A 26,811-nucleotide genomic window follows, 5' to 3' on the forward strand; every position below is an offset into this window, starting at 1 on the left:
TATATATATATTTGTTTTCTGGAATTCAGAAGCAGTGAATGTTTAGTGTGCTAAATGACTGGCTTCAGTATAGCCACATTCCAAATCAATTTTGCACCTAATTTTGAGGTGCTAAAGCACTGCTGATGAATATATGTATCTAAAAGGCACTTAACGCCCAGGGGAATTAAACGTGGGTAACAGGTGAGGCCAGCACATCCTGACGTCACATAATGTGTTACACCAGAAGATGATTGCCATTAAAATTCTAATTGCTTTTAGTGGCTGATTGCCGCTAGTGACTTTTCTGTGCTGCGCAGCGTAAATGCTAAGAGGTTTGCGCTGACAGCTCTACGGCAGCTCTGGCCATCCTCAATAGGAGTGGAGCAGTCTGGTTGTTTGGGAAATATTGCTAATAATCACATGAACACCCAGATCACCCTGACTTTATGGAGTTCTGGATTGATATCGTTTGCGCTTGGCACGCTCAGGCAAACTGTAACAGAGGATATTTGAGCTGAAGCGTGATCCCATACTTCATTTGCAGGAAAGGAAAATTGCCAGAAGCTTTCAGCAGAAGATGCTGAGCAGTTCTGAGACTGTCTTGAAGAGGACAGTATTTCCTACTGCCTTGGTTAGGTAAAGCAAGGCCTCTGCAGTCTAGGGATGCACAGGAACTATCCTCCTTATGTCTCTGCACCTTACTTTCCATATCTATTAATCAGATAGTTTTTTTCTGTGCAGAAAGGAGGTGTGGGAAGAGGTTTGCAAACAGTGATGTCTGTGTGGTGCTTAGAGATCCATGAGGAAACAGAATCGGCTTTCTTAGCAGTGGGAGGCTGAGATGGTAGAGAACCAGCCACACGAAATGCTATTAAAGGATAAAAAAAATGCTGAATGACAGTCTAGGCTGGACTGAATTTCCATAGCAAGGCTCACCGTTATACACGGAGGCCTTCCTTTGCATCACCTTGAACATGCTCTAGCTGCTGGAGACAGAGGGCAAAAAAAGGGAGTGGGTTCTCGTTGGCTTGATCTCTCTGGTTGTCTCTTCACCCTCCTTTACCCTGTGGTGGGTCAAATTCTGCCTTCTCTTCTCAAGGCTGAGAACTGGAGGTGGGGAGAGTCCTCAAATGTGCTGACGTTTCTGAGTTTAGTGCATCCCAAATTGTGCAAATATCTAAGATGTTCTGCTCGCTTCTGCAGCCCGTGCCAAACCGCTGCTGCCCTTCCAGCTCCTTCCACGCTGCTCTGTGTGCTCACCGCCGGCATTTGGGAAGCGACGGCCCTTTTCCAGGCCTCAGTGGTCATGGAGGAGGCAGAGAATTTCAGGGCGCAAGTTCCTCTGCTCTCCCTGCCTCTAAATACGCCGTCCATCTCCTGGAGGGTAAAAATAACGCAGCATTGTTTAATTTCTGGAAAAAGCCAGATGACAGTGGAAGGGGTCAGAAATACGCATACCAGCCCTCCCCGTCCCACTGTCTCAGCTGTTGCTTCCTGAGAGACAGAAACATGTGGTTGCTAAAAATACCCCTGCAAAGAGAATACATTCCCTCTCCAATGGGAGCGTATAAATTAATCCGAGTCCTAACATATACAACCGCTCGTGGCTGGGAGCAACAATTCCAAACGTGGGTTTTGGAGAGGGGTTTCCTAATGCAGCAGAAGACCCAGCCCTGCACCTTCTTCCCTGCGTAGGCTGCCAATATTGCACGGGAGATCTTCTCCTCCTGCCTTTCCTGCTCCCACCCCCTCGCCCTCCTATGGGAAACGGTGTGGCCGGGGGTGGGGGTAGGCCAGCCCTTTTATAAGCGTGGTCCTGTGGCAGGACGAAGTTGACAGGAGTGACGGGAGGTTTGGCTCGCTCTGAGATACCCTGGGGGTCCCGGGGATGACTAAAGGGGGAATGGAGTCAGTCGAAGTGTTCACGTCTGAAGGCAAAGGCAGGGGCTTGAAAGCGCAGAAGGAATTCCTGCCCGGGGATGTCATCTTTGCGGAGCCAGCCTACGCTGCCGTGGTTTTTGATAGGTAAGAGAAAAGTGCTCATAAAACTGAGATCGAAAGTAGTCTTGATGCAAAATGTCATCTGGCTGGGCGGGTGAGAGCTTGAAAGCGTCTGGATAGCATCAGAGAGGGGCGTGAAGGGAAGTCAGAAGCACTTCTGTAAAGTCAAATCCTAGCTTACAGCGAGTATCCTTCCCGGGGCTCAGACCTGCTTTTTTACTTTAAATATGGCACGATCTTCTTCCAGGGTGTGACCTTGCGAGGTGCTCGGTGCTGTCAGCTTTTACCAAAGGCAGTGAAAGCTGCATGTGCTCGGTGCCTCACAAAGCTGGACCCATGTTACGCTGCACTGAGCTGCCAGGAGTGCGTGTAACTCAGTTACTGCAGCCTCAGACATGCTTTGCTGAAGCCTCCAACGTGAAATGTGTGATAAAAGTGAGTTGCACTGTGCTGTGCTCGTGTGTATCATCCCCCCCCCCCCATACATATTCATAGCCAACTATCTTCAAACTAGAGGCTCCTGGGGATCTGCAAGTGGTATTGTTTCTCTTCATTAATTTTATATTTCTAACTAGCTAAGTTAACTGGAGACAGGTTTCTACTTTCACTCTTGTGCGAGAGTAGTTTTAAGCTTTTTGTTCATGCTGATACAGCTAGAAGCTAAATTTTGGTGCAGGTGCATTTTTCTTTTCTACTGCTTATTTTAGGGATGAACAGCATTCGGTCAACCTGCACTGCTGGAGTGGCAGTGGCTGGTAGGTGCCCACTTCTGCCCTTCAAATCAATGGAAAATTCACTTAATTAGCCTGAAAGCTAAACGACACGAAGAGACAATTTCTATGTTAATCTCCTTTGGAATGAATTTAGTCTAGAGCCTCCGACATGAATGGAATTTGTTCAGCCTTATAATGCAGTAACCGAGAACAGAATTTGTCCCTTTTTTTTTTTTTATTATTTTTTATTTATTTTTTGCCCAAAGTGCCAGTGCCTTTAGCAAATGTTCTGCACACTAACTAGGGCAGTGGGTGATCCTGTCTAGCTGGACTTTCCGTGATTGAATCAGTTCTGCTAATGGAGTCTGCAATTCAAGCAGAGCTCGTACTTTTGTTTTAACGCTGGTCATCTTGGAGCCTTTAAGTTAAGTGCTGTAGCTACAGCTGGTATGTGCTACTGTGTGATCTGACAATAGCAGAGAATTAGGGGTCAAACAGTAGGAAATAATTTATTTTTTTGTCTTTCATTCACTTTTTCCTTGCCCTTTTACTGTCAGTGGATGAACATATTTGTGAATCTATACCATAGCAACAATGATACTATTTTTAATTTTTATTTTAATGTCTTTACAAGAGCTCACAATTAAAAATCTTTTTGTTTGTTTGTTTATTTTAAAATGTTAATTTATTGACTTCTTAACCCCAAGTTCAATTACAGTAGTTAGTGACAAAAACCTCTCTCCTTGATGTGTCCTTCTAGCTCTCATACTTTCATTTCATTGTGTCACTAGTTGGGATCTTGCTGTGATACTGTGTTTGCCTCGGAAGTTCCTATGGACGATGACTTCTCCCATATGCCTTATTAAATATACTAATTAAATCACTGAAAACATTTTGCCTTTTGATTGCTGGTTGACAATTTCTGTCCTTCTACCTGAAATGTTGTGAGCATTGATGCACATAGGAGAGCAGCCCAGGCTGCAGTAGGCTTAGATTTCCAACAGAAAACATCAGAAGGGGAGAGATGTGCCTCCCTCTTTAGCCAGGCTGTGGTTGTTTAACTACCAGAGCAGCAAAGAGGTAAACACATCTCTCCTCTGTGACTGCAGAGAATGGGGATGGTTTCAGTCATTCTCATCTCTGCTGCTTCTTCATGCTGCCGTGCAGTAGCAGTGGGCTCTCACCCTCCTGGGGCATGTTTCATCCTGCAGCACTTTGTATGTGTCAGTGGTGAAATCCATTCCCAAAATCTCTGAAGCAGGCATTGCTAGCTGAATACTTGTCAGTTAGCACTCAGCAGGGGATATCCTGGGCCTGAGTTATAAAATGAACATGCAATTTTCTCGTGAAAACTGTTCTGATGTTTGTCACATGCACACAGGGCTTTGGTTTTGAAGGTATCTTGCACCACTGTCCCAGGGTGTTCAGTTGCATATAGCTCCAACTGAATTGACTGAAATAAAAGGGTAGCCTGGGTCCTTCTAGGACCAGCAAGAATAAATCCACACTAGCCATGGTGGTTTTGCCCTGAGAGAACTGCTGTTACCTTTGCGTCGGTGAAGGGTCCAATGAAGAGGCATGTGTTTTTCCATGTTTTTTTTCCAGGTCCTAAATTGGTATTGACCCTACACTGTTAAAAAGGTGCTCAACCTGCACAGGGACACCCAAAGTCAGTCCATCATCCTAATTACCATCGGCATCTTAGTCTCTTGCTGAAAGCAGTGTGTTTGTGAGTTATGGAAAGGGAATTCAAATATGAGTGACTGGTAGGTTCAATTTTTTGGCTGAGGTCCTACCAAATAGGAGGCTATATTTTCCACAGAGCTCAGCTCTCTTCTGCGTATAAGGGAAGCACAAGACTGAAGAGCACTTTGAAAACTTGGTCTGTACTTTGCAGCTATTTTAGGAGCTCAGTTCTATGGGAAGTCTGGTCACAGGGTGGATGTTGAGCCCCTGTTTATGCTGGTGAAAACCAAGTTCTGTCTGTTATTTATATTGATGGCCATAATACTATAATGACCACACTGCAACCTTCTGTGTGACTGCATGCAGTGTGGCAACACAGCAAGTGAAGTGAAGGCATCTTTTCTGGATTAGTGGGAGCAGCTCTTCAGAGGTACAGCATTGTTTTCTCGGTGTGGCCATACTACAGAAAATGATTCCACTAACATGGTCAAAGGGCTGGAGCAGCTCTCCTATGAAGACAGGCTCACCTACCTTGGTGAGCCAAATGGCTTTCCGCACCCCACTGAGTGTTTTGACTGGATCTCTGCTTAGCTAGGGCACAGATGCAGTGTCTAAACGTGCGGACTGCATCTCACCCTGGAAACCCCTGAAGGTCCCAGGGACCTAAGTCACTGAGGCTGTTGGGCGCATGTCCTCTTTAATCCAGTGACAGTCATCTGAGCAGCAGTGCCTGAGACTTCTGGTCCAAAAGTACAGCAAGCTCACAGTGAAGCTAAAGAAGGTTCCTACAGACATTGGCCAGCTCATCTCAAGGCTAACGTTTTGCTTAACACCATAGTTATGTGGTGTTGACTCTTGCATCAAGCCCATTACTTCTACCTGAACTAGAGCAGACTGGAGAGATGGTGAATGCTGGCTGAAAGGGGGTGCAGGTCTCAGTGTGATCTCCTGCATTTTGCTGTTCGGATAAAGTGCAGACAAACTCTCCGATCTGTGTTTGAATCAGCCTTGAAATAGCACTCGGAAAACAGCAGTCAGTGGCAGGCCCTCTTTGCCCTAAAGTAGATTTGGAAGGTTGAAAATATATCTTTGGTATTCTACCCTACTCTACCCAACCCTACTCTACCCAACCCTATTCTTCCCAGCCCTACCCTAATCTACCCTACTCTACTCTGTCTTACTCTACTCTACCCTACTCTACTCTGTTCTGTTCTGTTCTGGAATTCTTTGCCTTCGTGGGGTCCTTTTTTGATTTGCAAAGCCACCGTGCATGCCTGGTTGGCCATTACCTTCAACTGAAGTTTGTACTCGTGCTCTGCTTATGTGCTGAGGTTTAATCCTTCCCTCCCTCTTCCCTCTCTCTTTGAAAGGTCTCCTTTCCTCACAGCTCCCTTCAGGATGATGACATTCCCATTGCCTGGCCTCAATGTACAGTATGTGACCTTCTCCTCTAGCATGCACGTTGGCTCTCAAACCTGTAAGAGTTTACATTTCCTACAGGCATGGGGAGGCCCGATATATTTCTGTCAACCTTCTCTTGAGGGGTTTGCTTTTTACCAGCGGGATTTGAGAGAGAGTAGTCAAGGTAAACAGTGTCACGTGGTAGAAAGCCAAGACCACTTGAAGATCTGCTTGATAAGTGATGTATGAAGCAGGCATTTTCCAAGGGAAATGCGGGGAGCTCCGTTATTGTAGCTGGGATGACCTAGGGATATAAGGAATGCAAAATTTTCCATAATGATATGACTCTGAAAGTATTATGGAAACAATTTTTTTGAGTTGACACCAGTAAAAACTGAGAGGTAATGTGATCATATTCCTTTTTTTTTTTTTTTTTCCTGGGCTTTGAATTTTTATTCTTAGTTCAAAAGCTTAAGTAAAACTGGGGAGAAAACACAGCTTTTTGAAAGGAAACCACAGCCACACCTCTTTAAAATGAGGCTGAGAAAGCTTGTAATGAAAGACTAAAAATAAGAAAGTCTAAAACAGGTCTAAAATAAATCACTCACTCAGCTCAGATAAACTACAATGTGTCATCCATGGCATTTTGAAGATAAAAGTACTGAGCTCCAACCCCCCGCTTTTAAAGGAGCAAAACTCTTCTTGCACTGATAATTCACCATTATAAGTACCTCCAGGAGAAGCCGAGTATTGAATACCTCCCTTCTTCTTTCCGTGCTGAAGGGGTAGGTGGATTTCCTTAGACTGCTGTGTTTAATGTGTTAAGATCCTGCTTTGAAAGCCAAGTGGACTTTGCCTACACCTCAGGCTATTCTTCTGCAAGCTGTTGAGGAGAGGGATGCTTAGCCAGCCAATAATAAATATGAAGCAGGTGGACTTAGGTGTAGTTTATGTCGTCTGTGTGTGTCATCTGTCGTGTACAGAATAGAATAAACTCACTTTGAATAGTTCGTGAGCTTCTCAGCACGACCAGCAGCTATTCTGTGAGCTCCTCCTCTGTCCCTTTGCACGGCAGCCATCTCACTTTGCCTTTTCACATCAGCGAATGAGATGCTCTGGGGGCTGGGTGCGAAACGGCTGGCTTGGGCATGTTCCAAAGACGAGGTGAATATATTTCCTACGGCAGTGCTCAGCCCTTTGACCTGGCAGGTCTGACGGATCTGAATGCATCTGAATCCAATCCAAGCAGTTGCTAGAGCTGGTTGCTGCTTCTGCTCTCACTGAGAGCCATGCCTGCGGGAGCCATGGTTTAGCTACCAGCGCTCTGTCACCTCTTGCATTAGCTGGCTGGCTTATTGAATCGCTGCTTTTGTGACAGTAGTAGCTGTGTGTCTCATCCACGTAACACCAGAGCTCACGAGCCCCTCAGAGTTCAGCTCTGCTGACTCTTGGATGAGAGGCCAAGGAAACCTGAGGCTCCCCAGAAAGTCATTTGGTGAGTCAGCCAGTGGCATCTGCCCTCCAAGTCCATCCTAAATCCCTGACCTGGCAAGGCCGGGGTGAGCTGAAGAAATCACTGTGCTATTGAAGATCCTGCTTTTGGCCAGGATAAAATAAAGATGTTCTCACTATCTGCAGTACATGAGCACACGGAGGCAGGGAATGAATGGCCAAAGGTCACCCTAGAGGCCACGGCATACACTGGCACAGCAAAAAGCAGTCTCATTGTACCCGTGTTAAAGCAAAGGAGCAGAGCACTCAGTCTTTAAGGGTTCAGACCTCCAGAGCTCCTGGGCAGGTGCCACACATCTCTTCTGAAACCTTCAGAGCTGCCTGGCCATGAAGCATCCTGACCATGCAGGAACGGGCTGCTGTCCCTACAGGGAGAGGAAGCTCTGTCTGGAACCACAGAGCCACAGAATGGCTTTGTGTGGAGGGGACCTTAAGGATCATCCAGCTCCAGCCCCCTGCCATGGGCAGGGACACCTCCCTCCAGCCCAGGCTGCCCCCAGCCCCATCCAGCCTGGCCTTGGGCACCTCCAGGGATGGGGCATCCACAGCTCCTCTGGGCAGCCTGTTCAGTGCCTCACCACCCTCAGAGTAAAGAATTTCTTCCTAATACCTAATCTAAATCTACCCTCTTTTAATTTAAAGCCATTCCCCCTTGTCCTATCACTCCACCCCCTGACAAAGAGCCCCTCTCCTGCTTTCTCGAAGGCCCCCTTTAGATACGTGAAGGCTGCTATAACCCCATGTTTGGTTGTGTTAAACACTTCCGAAGCCAGCCAGAAAAGCTTTAATAGACCAAGGAGATTGGGTTTAGGACCAAGAGATTGGGTTTAACCTCAATTAAGATACCCCATGTCCTTGGGGTACCCTAACTATTGCAGAGGGGATGACGGAGGAAGATTGCGGACCACAGCAAGCCTTTGGTGTTGTCTACCTCCAGGACAGATGGCATCAGAACCTGTCATACGGTCAAGCCTTGGGACCAAAGAAGAGTCCCATTTTGCCGTCCTCCTTCAGGGCATTTTTCTCTGAGCACCTCTGGCACGGCAGGGGATTGCAGGACTCAACCTGGGTGATTTAGGTGCTTACAGGGATCAGGCAGTGATTGAGCAACATTTGTTGAAGATTTAGGCAAGGGGGCTCAAATACCTGTGTCTCCTGGTTATTATTATTTTTTTTTTTTTTTACAGCACCAAGAGTAGGCCCCAGTAGGCCTGGGACGTTATCAATACATCCACTCTTTTTTAAAACCATTTCTGAAAGCTGAGGATCTCATGAGAGTTTTGTGAGAAATGTGGTATTTTTTATACCTGCCAGCCTACTCAGATTACTATGAATAATCGTATCTGCAGTTTCACTGCCATATGAACTGTTCTTTTGCTTCCTCAGGAAGTCTTGTATAATGTGTTGGGGTTTTTTTTGGGTGCATTTCTGCATCTCCTCAGAAACGAGAGCTTTCTAGGGCTGGCAGTAAGCTCCCCCAGTTAGGTAAGCTTTGGAAATGTTGGACACCCTATACAATAAATAGCAAAATGCAGAGCCAATATTTTGGCACTTTTTCATTCTGGGAGAGGGGACTGGGGAGAGACAAGCCCCTATTTGTGGACAAGAGTTCTGCTGCACCATATTCTCCTCCAGCCCCTCACTGCTCTGTGCAGGGAGACTCCTTTAGCTGCCTGCTCACTTGCAGACTGCCCCCAAAACACGTGAGTGGCAGGAGGGAGCCCCGCTCCCCGCAGGAGATATCTCCCTGTGCTTCCCGGCGCAGCTCAACCCTGCGGGTTTTATCAGCTCCCTGCCTCTCCTTTGCCTTACAAGGAGCGTGATCTCTCTTGCACCTCTCTGCCCCCCTGACTTGACAGCTGACAGAGCCCAGCCTTGCATTTTTCACCACCTCCCAGCTCTTTCATTTGACTTAACGGAGCAGGCTGCGTCCCCCTCCCTGGACACGCGCTCCCCCCATGCCCCGTGCCGACGGCTTGCCTTGCATCGGGCTCTCTCCGTGCACCAGCACTGCTCCTGGCATCTCCCAAACCTCATTTTTACACGTGCTGCCTGCTGCAGGTCACCCTGCTTTAGATCGATGGCCCTCTTCATCTTGCAAGAGCCAGTGCAGCGGGTGGGTTGCGTCAGCAGCTCGTGCAATAGTGCCAGAGGAATGAAAATGCATTTTAAGCGTGCTGGGATAGATATAAACATGCATACGTATGTTTATACATATATACGTAGACTGGATAGGCAGGACAGTCTTGTGACTGGGACTCTGGGGCTATGGGGCTGATTCCCCCTTGTGGCAGTCTTCCCGTGTGATTGTCAACACAGTTTTTGTTTCCTCGTGCCTCAGTTTCCCTGCGGTGGGCGATAATGTTCCCCTGGCAATGAAGCCTCAGTGGTCAGTGGGCTTTCTGCAGTGAGGAGAGCTTTTCTTCCGGGGCTGGCAGTGTCTAAGCAATAGGAATTTGAATCCTCCCCTACTGTCGAGCCTGGCTGGAGGCAGAAGTGAAGCGTGCAGTTGCTGGAGGAGCTGATTTTGGGGGGCAGCAGATCAGGGAGGGAAAAGCCTGCTGTAGCAGCAAGGGGAAAGTCCCAAGGGGTCTCCTCCTCCTTCCCAATAAAGCAAATGCCAAGAGCAAGCAGCTGGGCATGTGACACGGAGCACACAGGGGAGGTTTCCTCTTGATCCAGGACCCTGGGCACTCTTGGAGGGAGGATGTTGGGTTAGTTTTCATCCGTGCCCTCTGATATATTCCTCCCCCTTGGTTATAGTTACATACATACAATTGTAGGGTGCTTCTTGGAAATCCAGTTTTGACACCCCCAAAGAGGAAACCCGCTCCTTTTGAAAGCTGTTTTCCAGCTGCCCCATGGCCATCTAGCTCACAGTAAACCACAGGAGCCGGAGTAGCCAGAGAGCAGCACTTGCTGCTGGCACCAGAGAAAGACACTTCAAGCTTTGGGATTTGAAGGAGAAATCTGCATCGCCAGACCATCTGCAGGACAGCTTGAAGTGCCCTGAAGAGCACAGTGCTAAAACTAACACCAGACTAAACAGGGAGTTCATGCCCTGAGAGCAGAGCACATCCTCACAGGCTCTGTGCTGTTTATGGGTGGCGTATCCTGGGCCACCGACCAGCACTAAATCACTGATGTTCTCAGCTCAGCACCGCACTAGCCTTGTGAAGCTGAAAGATCTGTGATCCCTTGGATGTATTAATAAAATCTTATGGTGGTCATAAATGCAAGTACGGCTCCTTAAACTCGGTATTTCAGTCCGCCGCAGGTCCTACCCCAGCCAGTGCTCCTGTGAGCCCTTGAGAACTCATCTTTCCCTGTCTTCAGCTGTTTGGTGCTGCCTGTCCATCCTGGGGCAGCTAAAAATCCACTTGACCCTTGACAGTCATGCCTAGGGGCTGCTGAACAGCCGGGAGCCTGCCTGGGATCCGCAGACCCATGCCAAGCATCTTTCTGGAGTCACCGGGGCCAGGAGAGCCCCAAACCCACCCAGCCTGGAGCCGTGCGCTGCCGTGCCCTGCTGTTGGGCAGCCACGAGAAGTGCTGTGCTTGCAGGAAGGAGGAGGAGATGTAAAACGCCTTGGGATGAGGAGGTGGACCAGGAAGGAGGCTGTTTTCTTGGCGTCCTTTTGTCACTTCCAACACAATGCCAAGTGCGATGCTGCCCGTATAGCTACGGCTCTGGTCCAGTGGCGAAAAGGAGTGACAAGCAAAGCTGCTCTGCAATCCATGAAAAACCATCTTGGTTTCAAGCAGGGTTTCTCTGTGCAACCACCTCAATCTATCGTTGCTCTTTATCGTGATACCCCTGTGGCTGCTCACTGCCAGAGCATTTTGGATGCGTATTTGTATCCCCACAGCACGCCTGTGCCTCGGGAAAGCTTAGGATAGCAGTCAGGACAGCTCAGAGCCACAATCCTCCCTCTCACCCAATGCTTTCCTAAATCCCTCGGACCCGGTGGTGGTTGCTGCTCTGTTTTGAGCCACGACCCATGCAGGATGGGGGATGCAGGGCCTGGGATGGGTTCCAGCTCAGCCAAATCCGGAGGCTTTGCAGGCAGATGAAGCTCTCAGGCTGGCTCGCTGCCTTCACATTGTTCTTCACGTTCGCCTGAGCAAGAGATTCATTAGGCATCTGCTTTCTGCCCAGCATATGGGTGGCTGAGACTTCAGCACGGGCCAGACAGAGAAGAAGAGCAGGCCGAAAACCCTATTCACGGCGGCAGTGCTGAGGAGGAGCAGACGAGCTGCAGACAAAAGGGCTGAGAGCCGGGGAATGCTTTATTGCCTTCCTCCTTTAAACAAAATGTTTGCCTCTTTGGCATAGCCAAGCAGCAAAGCAACCTCACTGCGCAAGCGGACGAGGATTAAACCAGGTGGGATGTTTCTGTGTCCTCCCAAAATGTCTGGGGGTCTATCCTGGGTGGGTGGGAGGAACCCATGGGCAGGACCCTTGCGTGGTGGAGCTGCCCCGTCACCAAGACATGAGCCCGTGTGTCCTGTCCTTCCAGCCTGACGCACGTCATCTGCCACACCTGCTTCAAACGCCAGGAGAGGCTCCACCGCTGCGGCCAGTGCAAGTTCGCCTACTACTGCGACCGCACCTGCCAGAGGGCCGCCTGGCTGAACCACAAAAATGAGTGCTCCGCCATCAAGAGGCACGGCAAGGCACCCACCGAAAACATCAGGTGGGAGCTGGCCCCCAGGGCTGGGGCTCACCAACAGGCCTGGGGGTGGTGGGAGAGGATGGGGCGTCCCTTGGGAGAATCACAGAGTCACAGAATCACAGGGTTGTAGGGGTTGGAAGGGACCTCAAGAGACCATCGGGTCCAACCCCCCTGCCAAAGCAGGTTCCCTAGAGCAGGCTGCCCAGGTAGGTGTCCAGACAGGCCTTGAATATCTCCAGAGAAGGAGACCCCACAACCTCCCTGGGCAGCCTGTCCCAGTGCTCCGTCACCCTCACCGGGAAGAAGTTCTTTCGCATGTTGGTGCGGAACTTCCTGGGCTCCATTTTGTGGCCATTGCCCCTTGCCCTGTCCCCACAAACCACTGAAAAGAGGTTGGCCAAATCCCTCTGTCTCCCACACTTAGGGTATTTGTAAACATTGATAAGAGGGTGGCGAGGAAGAGCTGGGTGTCCTGCCTCGGGTGGGCTGGAGGCAGGAACTGCTTTGGGGAAGGCCAGAAGCGTCCCTGAGCTCACAGGCTGGGGATCTGGAGGATGATCTGTGGTGTGACAGGGTTGTGCTCCCACTTTTTTTTGGTGCAGGGCCCCAAAAACTTTACTGCAGATTAATGTGGTGAGGAGAACCCGCCTCGGGAAGTTTAGGAGGCGGGGAAAATCTGGGAGAGGCTGAGAGGAGTTGGGCTGGTCCCCAGCTTGCCTCCTGGATACATCGATTTAGATTCACGTCCTGGCTCTGTGGTAGGAAAATGACAGGAATCCTCAGGGAAACAGGGTCTGTAACACTTCTCCAGATGAGAAAACAGATGCCACGGGAAAATCCCACACCTTCCTTTCCTTCAAAACTCCTGGATGGGGCCAGCCATCAGCCAGCCAATGCAGGACCTGTCCTGTTCCCACCCCTAAAATAAATTTCGGTGTCCCTCCGGTCCCTGTCCTTGTGCTGGGTGGAGGAGCACGTGGCTGGCTCTGCTGGTGCATGGTGCTCGGGGCTCTCTCCTGGCCAGGCTGGCGGCCCGCATCATGTGGAAGATGGAGAGGGAAGGCAGCGGGCTGTCGGAGGGCTGCCTGGTCTCCATCGACGACCTGCAGAACCACGTGGAAAACTTCGGCGAGGAGGAGAAGAAAGACCTCCGTGTCGACGTGGAGAGCTTCCTGGAGTTTTGGCCGCCCCAGAGCCAGCAGTTCGGCATGCAGTACATCTCCCACATATTCGGAGTGGTACGTCCGAGGGCTGGGAGGGCAAAGGGGGGCTGCTTTGAGTGCCATGGGCTGTGCCAGGTGCCCAGAGGAAGTCTCATACCAAGCCTTGATGACACTTAACTCCCATCTTGCCCTTACGAAGCCACAGCAGTTGGACAGGCAGTAGCTGCAGGCAGCTTGAATACTGTCACGTTCCCCATCTGCACTCACGTGGCGAAACTGAGGCCCAGCAAGGTCAAGGTCTGGATTTTTTATCTGTCAAAACATGCAGACAAGTGTCTGTCTCAAACTCAGGTGCTGCACCGGCATCACAGTTCCCAGTAGGCATCTCTCTGCGCCTAAAAGAGCTAAGAAAATCTATTTAAATATATATTTTTAATATGTATACTTAAATAGTATATAGCAGATCTATTTTAGTGTATGCATTAGTCTATTATATATCGTATACATTACATTTTTGCATATATATATATAAATAGGCAAAATATACAAAATATACTTCATAATGTCCTTTCCTAACACGTTAACTACACATTTTGTCCTCAGTGTAGCAGAGGGAAATTCCCTGAGGCCATTTCAGGCTGAGCAGCTCTGCCCCCAGCCCTGGCACAGGCTGGTGCATCCTCGTCCATGCTAACCCCACGGGACATCGGTTTCCCCTGGGGGGACACAGAGCATCCTTTGGTACTCACCCCGCAGAGCAAATCCAGCCCACTGGGCACAGGGAGAGCCACGTGCTAGCAACCAGCACGGCTTGCCCACGTAGCAGTAAGGCACTTTGGATGAAGCACAGCGTTAGATAAGAGAGGAAATAAAACTATTAAGGGATTAAAGCAATTAGCAGCTGAGTTAATGATTTCCTTTGGTATATCCTATCGTACTTGTGTTTTGCAAATTCTTTGCTTGTTTATGTTTGTGACTCAAAACTGTTCCCTGAACAATTCGTATGTGATAATGTATTGTACAGAAAATCATAATCACTCACTCTTGGTATATATGTCACCACAAAGTAATCATTTTGAAAATTCATTGCCTGGGACTCATACCAAACTGCTGCAATCGGTTTTTGTCAGCTCTGGGGGCCACCCAGCAGATATGTGTCCAGGCTGCATGCAAGGTTAATTTCCGCCACTGACTCCTGGTTTTTAAGCGTGAACTTTGCTTTCTGCAAATGCTCTGCTTAAATTGCCTCAAATTCATTCTCCTGTGGCCTTTTCCTGAATTATTTGCAGAAAGCGAGTATAAGGAAAGCAAAGCACGGTCAGGCAAAATATATCTTAAACATCCTGAGTGAATATTAACAGGCAATACTCTGCAGCGTTACTCAGCCCTGCTCTGAGCTGGTCCATCTGCTGGAGTCCTGCATCACGTCTCTTTTTCTGATGCTTTATCCCAACTAAAGATGTCATTTCTACAATCACCTCCTACAACAATCTTGCAGGCAATCCTCCTTTCTCCGTAAGGATTGGAGGTGGGATGCTGGAGATTCACCTCTCCTAACCATCAGCAGGAGCCGAGACATCCTGAGTGTAGCTGAGCTCAGCTTTCTCTCCTTTAATGCTTCTTCCCGCCTGTGTTTTGGGACTAGATCAACTGCAACGCCTTCACCCTCAGCGACCAAAGAGGACTGCAAGCTGTTGGTGTGGGAATCTTCCCCAACCTCTGCCAAGCCAACCACGACTGCTGGCCCAACTGTACTGTCATCTTCAACAACGGCAAGTGAGTGGGTTTCTTCCCTCAGGCGCAGCGGGGATGCATCCTAACAGGCGACTCACATAACAGACTGCTAACCCCAGAGCATCAGATCCCTGCCCCAGAAAATCTATTCATTCTCATTTCCTTTTGTAATCCAGAACCAAAAAAAGCACAGGATTTTCTTTCTAAAGAGGAGCTCTTTTATCTCTGCTTGTTATTTAAAAAATTGCTGTCTGATGCACCAAACAAATGCACACAACTTATCAGCAGGCTTTGACCTCAAATCCAGCAAACCAGCAAATAATTTCCCCGTGCGTCTTGAAATCAGACTCAGACAGATAAAGTGGTAAGTAGCTGACTAGATCACTTTAATTGAAGTTTTATTTGCAAACAGTTAAGGAACAGCTTTGGTTAATGAATTATTGAAGATTAAATTGAGTCCACAGTCCAAGAATTTTTCCATAACCGAAGCTTGCAGTCAGCTATATATCACTGTTACTGATGTTCTTTTAGCCATCTATAACACAACTCCTCATCCTTGTGAGAGTGTACAATCTGTATTAATTACTGATTAACTATTTAGCAATGGGTTCTTAATGACAAACATGACTGTTATCTGCAAACACATGCAAGTGCAGGATACCCCAAGGCACCGCGCATTCCCCATTGCCACCCAAACCCTGTAAGAAAACATCTGCAGGATGTGTGAGATAGGAAGAGGGTGAGAGGCACAGCGGGGAATGCAGGGAAGCCCCGGCAGAGCTGGGAGCAGCAGCTGCTGCTCTCAGGGCTCAGGGCAGGGATGGGAGGGATGCTCTGCCCCCCACAGCCTCCTCCCAGGCCAGAACAGGCATAAAAAAAACCGTTGCTGATCCAGCAAGCGCATCATGTGCAAGGCATTAGCTGTGGGGAACTGCTTGCCAAAAACTCCACAGCCACAGCATTTCATCAACATTTTCTGCTTGGTCTTAAGATTTTATAAACTCCTGTGTTCAGCAAGCTTCAGTGCTGAGCCTAAAAGGTGACCCCGCAGCCTCCTCTTCTTTAATTAGTGCATCGCTTGTGCACTCCAGTTCTCACTGCCAAAAAAAAAAAAAACCTACAAGCTCCCACATGTGGCCTGTTACTGACTTGAATAAACCTTAACGGTCTGGTTGGGTTGTGCAACTGGCCCGGTTTCTTGTCCTTCTGTGGAAATCTGGTGGTAAGACCAGCTACTGCTGCGGGAACCGAGCTCTCGATCAGCACTCAGGGCACAATACCAGGTTTGGGGACACACTAAACTCATCACAGAGAGCACAGACCTGTTGCTGATATCCCAGTCTAATTTCCATTTCAAGCTACGCTTTGCAGAGCATGAGTACTGACGGTGGCGGTGACGTTTCTGGTCTGTGCAGGAGAACTAGCCCCAAATAGCAAAATGTCAGAAGCGGGTTTTGCTCATCCTCTGGCTGACAGCACTCCTAAAATCACGGTGCAGGACAGCTGTCCCCCAAATCCGCTGTGATAGGGTTACAGCAGCTGTAGAGGAAAAGCAGAGCGCTTTGTGCCCTCATGCAGCGAGACACGAGCCAGGCGCCGGGAGCCCCATCGCCCCCAGCCCAGACGATCCCAGTTCGCCCAGTTTCTTTGGTTGTACTTGCACCTGTGTAAACTGCAGATGTCTGTTTTGTCTTTCAGTCATGAGGCTGTAAGATCAATGTTCCACACACAGATGAGGTGGGTCATTCCTGAGAGCATCGTCCTTCCCCTCGCCCCGTACCCCTCATGCCCTGTGTTAATGAAGCTGCAAACAGCACCGAGGGGCTCCGAAAGCCCTCCGTGTGCAGACAATTTGACCTTCTCCTTTTTCCGAACTTCTACTCCTCCCCTGTGTAAAGCCCCACTAAACCCAAACCTCACTTAACTCTGCATTTTGTGGTAAATTAAAACAATAGCAGTAATGCCTCCCCGACTGCAAATTCCCTCCCTTCCCTTCCAACCTTTCTTGTGTCTCCCTCCCTTTCAGTATTTCCCCTCCACTTCTCATTTCTCCCCCCAAACGACCGCAGCAAGAGCATGAAAGTCAGAGCAAGGTCTCGCTAATCTTACACGGCCCAAAATAAAACCTTGCGTACTACGAGATGGGAAACGGCTGCATTACTGACATACTAAACAGCCCACGTTTCTTGTGCAACAGACAGTGCCCTTTGAATGCATTGACTACAATAGCAATACCATGAGGTGTAGGCTTCATCCCTTTTTTTTTATGATAATGCCTGATTAATGTTTTACCTTTTCATGATGCCACTGCTACCTGATCCAAGCATTTCGCTTTTGATGAAGAAATCACTAAAATGTGTACAAACAAACAAACAAAAGAACGAATTTTCTGCTTATCTCACTTCACCTGGTATGTTATAGTCAGTCCAGTTAAAGGGACACTGTTGTCTTTAAACTTTGATTTCAAACAAGCAGGCAATATCCTCGAATAAAAGGTGAAATACTTTTCCAGTGCCTTTCCTCACCACTGACTCAGAGCATTACAATTAGGACCATAAAAAAGGGCAGATGCGTTTTACTTCTGATTAAAGTTCTCCTATTCCTGTGTTTTGAGCTCCCTGGTGCTTGCAGTGCCCGTGCCCATGCCTTTCAAGGTCTGCGGGGCTATCTCGGCCGACAGTGTCTCTTTAACTGTAGCATTTAAAATATACCATCTGTGTCCGGGCTTGTCCGAAACGCTATCAATCCCTTCGACCCAAGGGATCACGGCTTAAAATACACCTACGGTGCTTAGGCTACCAGGGGCATCATAAAAGTCAAGGCTTGCTTCTGCTTCTCTGGTTGCATGAGTCACGTTAACGAGGATCCCGTTAAGTGTGAAGGGGAATGTTTCTGTGTGTAACTTTCTGATGGAAATTGCTCTGATTTGTGCACTTTCTCCTGGAGTAGCTGGTCGCACCTTTCTGCCGGTGGCATTTTCCCGTGGTTACGGCAGAACTAATAGCTGCCCTTCGTGATGATGGCATGTTCGGCGATAAATTCAGTATGGAATATGCTGTTGATATGACTTAATGCCCAGAGAAGGTCAAGACCATCCTCAAAGAGTAGTTTTCACAGCAGCTTTAGCACAGCAGACAGACTTAGAGGTATGCCCCTGGAGAGTTTTCTAATGGGAATTACAGTGCCTTTACAGAAATATGATCATGCAGGAGAAGTTCCCCCCATCCGCCCCAGAAGATGCACCTGGGTATGCCTTTGGTGAGACCTTCACAGGGTCCCACCTAAAGGACTTCGTGTTCAAGTGGGAGCCAGCAAGCCCCCCCCAAGTCACAAAAAACCCACCGTTGGGTGCAGCAGGATCAGGCCACCGATGGTGAAAGACCCCTGGGTGACTCCCATCCTGGTGGCCTCACTGTCCTCGAGCTTTGATGCGCCACTGCCCTGCTTTTAGCCACCAGCCTTGCTGTGGTGCTCAGTCCAAGCACTTCCTCGTCCTGGTTAGGCGGCTGGGCATCCCCCAGGAGCCTTCTCCTAAAACACGGAGCTGAGCTGATACAAACATCCTGGCTTCTGGATGAGCCCTACAGCGAGGCACTAGAAGATGGGGAAGCAGATGGACATGGAAACACCACTCACAGTTGGTGTTTCTGGGTTAATTCTTCAGCCCTCTGTGCTTATCCAGACCCCGTGGTGGAGAGGTGGCCCAGATTAACTGAGACATTTCTCTTGCTGGAGTGGAAGCGCAAGGGCATTTGAGATGTTTTACAGGGTAAGAGTTGAGATAAAGGCAGATACAAAGATCTGGCTTTCCAAAGGCCTGTCATCTTGTGAGGGTCTGCCGTGGATTTTGGTTTGGTAACAGACTGGTGATTTCCTTGTGTTTGGTATTGGCACTAGGCATCGGATCGAATGGGCCATAATAGAAAATAAACCACTCCCAGTGAACTGTTCCTAAGGGTTTATGTAGAGATGCACGAAAAAGGGTGTCCCTTTTCCAGCACCCAGCGGGAACATCTCTTAGCTTTTCCGAGTGAAAATGATACCGAAAGCAGCCTGGCTCGGGATCTGGGAGTCTGGCCAGCGATGTGCGAGCAGAACACAAGCGGCGCTTAAAAAAGCCCCAGAGTCCAAACTCAGCATTTTGCAAGGCTCGTCGTGTACTTCTGATCTCAGGCTTTTCTTCTGGCGAGATCCCCTGTGGCATAATAAGATTTTATGCCTAAATTTACCCCTCCATTCACCCTGAATGGAACATTTTCTGCTTTCCAGTGTATCCCAGGCAGGGACTGGCGGAAGGGCAGGAGAAACTGGTGTGACTGTGTTTTCACTCCCTATTCAGTTAACTGACTGCTGCACATCCCTGCATTGCTAAAGCAGTACCTTAGGGCAAGGGCTGACCTCTGGGGCCATTAGCAGGATTTGTCCGTGGTGCCTCAATGGCTGCATTCGCTTCTCCAAGTGCACATCTTGCCTTCTTTGCACCCAGGATCGAGCTGCGGGCGCTGAGCAAGATCTCCCCGGGGGACGAGCTGACCGTGTCCTACGTGGATTTCCTCAACGTGAGCGAGGAGCGGCGGAGGCAGCTGAAGAAGCAGTATTACTTCGACTGCACCTGCGAGCACTGCAAGAAACAGATCAAGGATGACCTGATGCTGGCAGTGAAGGAGGGGGACCACAAGGTATGGCCCTGCGGTGCCCACACCCAGAGGTGGCTCCATCTCCTCCACAGCCTGAGGACACTCAGGAGCAGCAGAGGCAGGTTTTGGCAGAAGCCCAAACAGTTCTAATGTGAAAAATGAGGTCAGAACTGAAACATTATTGAGCCCAATGCCAACTCAAACACACCGTGCAAGGTTGGTTTAGTCCCTGCTGTGCAACATGCATACAGCTTTTCAGTTTTAAAAAGCCCACAAAAGTTGCCTTTAGCTCTAACCTGACAGTCCATCAGGCAGAATGCTAAAATCTTGGAAAATGAGGTCTAGAGATGACAAAAATGCTGACATTTAGATCGGGCTTTTTGTGAGGAGCTGAATGGAATTGAAGTTTTGAACAGCAGGACAGGGAATAATATATTATTATGATATATATGTATTATATATATATCTATAATTCATGATGACAGGACTAACCGGCCCTGCTGAAGCTGTGGTATTTGTAAAAGATGTACCATCACGCTGGCTCTGGAAGGGTGGGAATCTGATCTTCCAGCCCTCATCGCACCAGCCGGTCACAGTGAATTTGATCTTTCCCCTGGCTTTCCTCTGTGCATGGCTGCTTTGGGCAGACTTACTGGGAAGAATTAGTGTGTTGGACCATTCATTTTCCAGTCACCTGTGTTTTCTCTGGAGGTCTGGCAAGTGACTGAGCGGGAGGGCTGTGTCTTGCTGTCGGCATTAGGATATGTTTCTTGGCCAGCAGCTTCAATTTCTGAGCATGCTGGTAGCTGTAAGATCTCCTTTTTGGTTCCTTTGCCCAAGGATATAAGTACTTTATTATTATTATTTTTGTTTAATCTGTGACAGTGTTAGTTTAGGAGGCTTCTACTCCTGCAAGCTTTACAAAAAGCAAGCTATTGCAAAAGACATTGCTATATAATTCCTTTTCCAAATTATCAAGCTTCATTTTAAAGCTAATCTTAGCTACTGGAACTCCCCACTTCCAATGTAAAGCTGTCCCAGAGGTAGAAGCCCTTTCCCCTGACTTCCTCTAGAAGTATTTCATAAAAAGATCCCAGCTCTGCTCTCAGGAAAATCTCAGCACCTGCTGTGGAGCATTGAGAGGCACCATCCCCTTTTTGTGATCATTCCAAGCGCCCTGCAGTGCAGCGGGAACACACGCACTTTCAGATATGTGTGCTCCACCACCTAAAGCTGGCTTAAAAAAAACCACAAACACCCTTGTAACTATGCCAGGTGCATGATTTCAGCTATTAAAAATACCGTCCCTCCCTGACAATAAGTATCCGGACTGAGCTCACCCGCAGAGCACGCCGGCTGTATCGCATTCCCCAACCCAGGCTCGCTCTCCTGACAGCGGCAGCGCTCACAGCTGTGTGGAAAAAGCTCTCTGAATACGTGCAGGATTGACACCTCGCATCCTCAACAGCCGCTCCGGCCTCCGGTCCGTCACCCCTTCCAAAGAGCAGCATTGTTTATGATGGCAACAGGATTAGGGGGCTAGGAAATGCAGGAGGGGGTTTTTATTAGATAAAGCTGCTGTGGAAGTGCTGTTAAAGTGCCTATTCTGGGAGTCTTTGCTCAGACAGCAGAGCGATGCGATTTGCACTGACGTTAACGTTGCCTTTGAATGTGCTCTTGCCACTAGGACACCCCGCGTACTGCTCAAACAGCTGCTACCATCTGATTAGCTGTGATCGTTCCTGTCTAATAACATGTGATAATAAATCATAACACATACATACACACCCATGAATATATGGGGCATATAGCTCTGAAAAGCTTCTGTTTTCCTTCCGTACTAAATTTTCAAGAGTTTGAAAATCCAACTTCGAACAGCTCAGAAAAGGAGAGGATACCTGATGGTGCTGGATAAAGTTATATTTCAGCATTAAATGGAGGGGAGCTAATTAGGGGCTGGTTAGTGTTTGGCCAGGCGTGCCTGGATGTGCATCATGCCTGGATGTCTTCCAATCCATGGTGAAATCCAAACGTCTCTGAGGTATATGGGAAAACACGTTTCACTCTCTGGATGCGACTGAAATCTGAGGTAAACTGTCTTGGGGTATTTAGATCTAAAGGGAGCAGAATAGGTAAAATTTAGTAATGTAATCTTTCCTACCCTTATTCCACCTAATTCCTCCTCATTTATTCCAGGCAGCTGTGTTAGGAGCTCCTGGTACACACCGACCAGTATCTGTTCACATTCTCCCATTTTCACAGCCTCTGTGGCTGCTCGTGAGGCCTCCCGGTAGCAGGGCTGATTCTGTCCTTTCTCCAGAGGAGAGAAGCGGACAAAAAGAATGAGGAACCAAGCCAGATGTATATGGCTGCTGCCCTGGTCGGTGGCCCAGCCGTGCTCTTGCCGAAGCCAGCAGGAGCTTCACCCCTGAGTTTGGTTACGGGACGGTTTAAGGCCAGGCCTGGGTAGGCCTGAGGAGGCACCCCAGCTAACCCAGCCAGCAGCAGGAATGGTGGGTTTTCCTCACCGGGTTTCCTAATTTTGTCCCCAGCCCTCTGCAGAGACGGTGAAGGAGGTTATCCAGTTCTCCAAGGACACGTTGGAGAAGATCAACAAGGCCCGCCTGGAGGGAGTTTACCACGAAGTGAGTCCCTGTGCTTTTGTACACATGGTGCTAGGGACAGCAGGGCTCGTCCCTCTTTGAGTCAATGATTTATGGGTGAAACAAAGACCCACCTCTGTAACCTGAATGTCCCCAAGTGCCTCCTGCCCTCTTGGCAGTTCGAATCGCAAACGCTGGCACAGATGAGAGATGGGCATGGGGCAGTGCCTGTCTGCAGCCCCACGGGGCGATCAGGAGCATTCCTTGCATCAAGTGTGGCAGGAGGTTGGGTGGATGGCACGGGGGGTATAATCACGTCTTCCTCACCAGCGGATGATTTGAGCCCCCGTCATTTTGTTAGACTGATGTTTCTGGACAGATAAAAGCATGTCCTATTTTCCACAGCCTTCACAGAGTCTGACTTGGCCTCTAGGGCTGGTGTGGACCACGCAACACACAGGGCTCTGGGGGTCGGATTCAGGCTGATGGTGCTCTGGCTTTCTCTCTCTGCTTCCCCTGGATGTAGGTTGTGAAATTGTGCCGTGACTGCCTGAAGAAACAGGAGCCTGTGCTGGGGGACACGAACCTCTACCTCCTGAGGATCCTCAGCATCGCCTCCGAGGTGCTCTCCTACCTCCAGATGTTTGAGGAAGCAGCTGACTACGCCAAGAGGATGGTGGACGGCTACATGTATGGCATTGCCCTGGTTTGGCAGCTCTCTGTGGTTGTACAATGTTAGGCAGTGTGTTATAGAAATTATTTTCTTAGTCTGTTCCCATCAGGACAGCAGTAGTGACATTCAGATTTGGTCCCAATTATATATTAGCAGACGGAGAGCCCCTTTCTAAATGCACAAGAGCTCCCAAACACCTCAGTTTACTGAACTGTAACTGCCAAGTGGTTTTGGTCATCTTTCATTAGCCTCTTTGATTTGTTTAGAAGCATCTCAGGGCTGCCCTGGTAGCAAAGCCTGGGTGCAGGACAGAGTCGCTGCAGGGCATGGTCTGTTCCTCTGTGGCCTGTGGGAAGGAGAAGTCGTAGAGAAAAGAGAAACTGTCAAACTGATGGCACTCAGGATGCCCCTTGAATATGTGGATTTGGGCCTTGGCTAATGAGAATCTGATGATTGTTGCATTCTCAGTTAAGGCCTTCATTAAATCTCTGATTCTATGTTTTGTGCCATCTGGGCTGTAGGGTCAGGTCTGGGTTTTGTCTGTGTCAAAATCCTGTGGAATGATAAATCTTACTATTCTCCAATCCAGATGTCCAGCTCACACTGTCTGCAGGTTGTTCACCCTCTTTCACAACATCTCGTGTCCCTGTGTAACTCATGCCCTCCTGACCCTTTTAAAGCAGGGCTGCACATTTAAGTGGCACCAAATTCAATAGGGTCTTCACCTGAATACATAGTCTGCTCTTTGGAAAACATGTCACATCGTTGACAAACACTTGGGAACTCAGATCTCTCCTGAGCTAAAATTACTCAATGCTTTTCCAGGAAAATATACCATCCCAACAACGCGCAGCTGGGGATGGCTGTGATGCGGGCAGGAGTGACCCACTGGCATGCTGGCCTCATCGAAGCCGGCCATGGCATGATCTGTAAAGCCTACGCCATCCTCCTGATAACCCACGGACCTTCCCACCCCATTACCAAGGACCTGGAGGTAGGTGTCAGGATCTCCCTTCTTGTCTCTGCTATCCTCCCCGGTACAGTTACATTCATTATCATGTTCCAGTCTGCTGGAAAATGCTTGTTCCTTCCCATCGGAAAATTTCATCCCTGAAAAATAGCTTTTATCCAGCACCAGGACATGCATTAAAAATAGCCAGTGAGCCCCTGAATCTTTTTTTGAAACTGCTGTGCCCAAGGACAGAGGCTCCCATTCTTCAAACAGCCTGATTGCATTGCTCCCAGATGGATGGCATTACAGTTTGACTATATCAAATTACGTATGGGGGGCCTGTTCCCAGCTTACCAACCAATATTCTTCATCTTATATTGGTGACCATTCTTCTTTATTTACCCCTCTCCAGTCCTTCTGGGCTGCAATGCATTTTTATTCACAAATGACCAATAGGTCTATACCCTAGCTTAGGGCCAAGACCTGCAGATCCCAGGGGAATTATATCTGCTCAGCTGTGATGAACTCCTTATACTTGCATCTGGGGATTGATCATTTCTTTAACCTTTAACTCACCCAGTGTGACCTGCTGGCTTTACAGAATTCTCCTTTGTTAGCCAAAAAAAAATTACACAACACCACATGAAATCTTTTATTGATGTCTTAGTCCCCATTACAGCAGAGCTATAATCTTAGTGCAATTTTATATCATCAGAAAAATAATTATCTTAGGCCTGAAGCCAAACTGGCTGTTGGCTGTTTGCCTATATGTATATATATCAGGGGGTGGGACTCCAGCACCTCCATTTCCCTTTTCACTTTCTTCAGGATGAAAATAGTGGATATATGCCACATGCTTACTTCTGTGCTCCTAAAGAAGGTTGAAGAAACTCACAGACAGGTGTAAAAACATTTCCTAAAATCCCTTCTGAACCTATGCCACAATGCAGCATGATGAATGACTGCTCATGGTGAATCCCGGGATGTTTGGGAGCGTGAGGTTTCCCAGCAGAAAAGTTGGGTGCAGGAAGGGCTGATGCCTTCTTCACCTTCATAGCTCACAAGCAACCAGGACTGAGAAAGTAAATGCTATCTGTGTCCAGTCAGCCCTGGTCCTGCTTTTGGGACACCTGGAGCAGGGTGCAGCAGCCATTACATGCTCTAGGACACGCCTGATGGCTGGTCCCCACTTTCAGGCCGTGTGTTTTTCACTTGCTTTGAGATCTGTGTCACAGGTCTTTAACCTGTTGTGTCCCTCAGGTCATGCGTGTCCAGACGGAGATGGAGCTGCGCATGTTCCAGCAGAATGAGTTCATGTACTACAAGATGAGGGAAGCTGCCCTCAAAAACCAAAAGATTGAAGTCATGCCTGAACCCAGCAATGAGACCGCACCCAGCCTCTTCCACAAGAAGGAATAGACCCTGAACTTGACACAAAGTCATGCCTGTGGGGCATCGTCACCTGTGGCACCTGGGGAACGTGATCTATGCATGAGACACACCCATAAGGATTGTTTCCAGTGGCACCAGTCTGAGAGCATGGACCTGCTGGGGGAGAGTCCTGAAAAACCTTCTGAGGGCTCAAAGCAAAGGAGCTCTTGGCAGAAACAACATCCTTTTTCTACCACTAACATTAAAAATCAAAGCAAGAAACCTGTTTTAAAGTTACTTACGTTCTTATTGAAAGCCTGTTTCTCTCTGAACCTGAAGTCCTTGGTTATTTTTAAAATTGTTTCTTTCTAAATATTTTTTCCATCACTTCCTTGCTGATGACATCACTTCTTCCCACTGATGCCTATGGGTAGCTGACCAAGGGATGGTAGAAGTAGGAAGCTGGTTCCAAGAAGAGTCTTGGGCATTGACTGCAGAGTGGCTAAGGCCCACAGATTGTATTTAGTGGAAAGTAAGTTTTTTCTGAGGAAAAAAATGATGAAGAATGATTCTGCAGGTGACACAGGTACAAGAATTCCCTACCTGCTCCTCAGCAGAATAGCAAGGAAAACAAACAAAAACAAACAAACAAACAAAACAAACAAAACCATACAACAAGGCTTTTCCTCTTCTCAGAGCTTTTGCTGATGCTCTCCAGCTCTAAGACAAGCTTGCTGGAGACCAGCATATGCTCTTTAGGCACTGTTGAGCTAAGTCCTTCCATCTGTCCATGGGTTGCAGAAGGAGGTGTGGAGGCACTGGTGGTGTTTTCCTAACATCCGCTTTGAGTGGCTGTGAGAACACCACCCAGGATAAGTCCATCACACCAGCAAAACACCCAGGCAGCCTCCAAGCACAGGGCTTGGAAAGGGCAGCTAAGAAGGAAGAATTTCCTCTCTCCTGCCTGTCAGAAATCCAGGTCTTCACAAAGCCTGCAGCAGCACGTGAGAAAGCTTTGGTGCTGCTGGGTCTCTGCTGCGCACAACCAGTGCTGGCCTCTCCTGCCAGCAGAGAAAACCCAAAATTTCACCCCAGAAGGAGGAGTTCAGTGCCAGTAACCCAATTTACCAGGCACGGTTCAGGGAAAAACCACACAGAGAACACCTGAAGGCTGTCTGGGGCCATCCTGCTGGTGGTTGGTGATGGGGTGGGTGGTGATGGGGTGGGTGGTGATGGGGTGGCCAGAGCCTGTAGGGCTGGGAGTTCTTGGGGATGAGGGTAGGGATGGCAGCTGGGATGCCTGAACTCCCCCAGTGCTGGTCCCTATCCCAGGGCAGTTTTCCAGGCAGGATCACCCACATTTCCTCGTCCCCAGCCATCTGCCACCCTCCACCACCCCATTCTCTGGCCCTACCAATCACCTTGTGGTCACTTTGGCTAAATCTTCAAGGAAAGGGGACAGAACCCTTTCCCTGGCCTTGGTGCTATTCCATCCACCGAGTCGCGTGGGTACAACCCGCCGGGATGTCCCAGCAAGGATGCTGGTGCCAGAAGGGGGCTGGCAGAGCACTTGTTGGGGTGGAGGACATCTGAGTCAACAGGTGACCAACACAGAGGGTCACACACTGGCTCTGAGCCTCCCCCCACCCCTGCTTCATTCACCACCATCATCACAGCCTCGGCTAAGGCTGTTGCCCAGTTGCTACC

General features: G+C 48.7%; 1 protein-coding gene across 2 annotated transcripts; it reads left to right on the forward strand.

Annotated features, from left to right (window-relative positions):
• The first annotated feature begins 1,477 nt into the window (after positions 1–1,477).
• SMYD1 (SET and MYND domain containing 1) lies at positions 1,478–25,386 on the forward strand. 2 transcript variants are annotated; one of them, XM_080592225.1, is made up of 10 exons: positions 1,478–2,007; positions 11,816–11,992; positions 12,996–13,209; positions 14,780–14,910; positions 16,567–16,605; positions 19,355–19,547; positions 22,058–22,150; positions 22,635–22,798; positions 23,607–23,775; positions 24,994–25,386. In XM_080592225.1, the coding sequence occupies exons 1-10, from the start codon at positions 1,871–1,873 to the stop codon at positions 25,150–25,152; spliced, it is 1,476 nt and encodes a 491-aa protein (XP_080448351.1). In that variant the 5' UTR covers positions 1,478–1,870; the 3' UTR covers positions 25,153–25,386. The 2 variants fall into 2 exon arrangements, with proteins under 2 accessions (XP_080448351.1, XP_080448352.1); XM_080592226.1 differs by lacking the exon at positions 16,567–16,605 and having other exon boundaries at positions 1,483–2,007.
• Positions 25,387–26,811: the final 1,425 nt, after the last annotated feature.

Source organism: Anser brachyrhynchus (assembly GCF_964034855.1).
Source record: "Anser brachyrhynchus genome assembly, chromosome: 4".
Lineage (NCBI taxonomy): Eukaryota > Metazoa > Chordata > Aves > Anseriformes > Anatidae > Anser > Anser brachyrhynchus.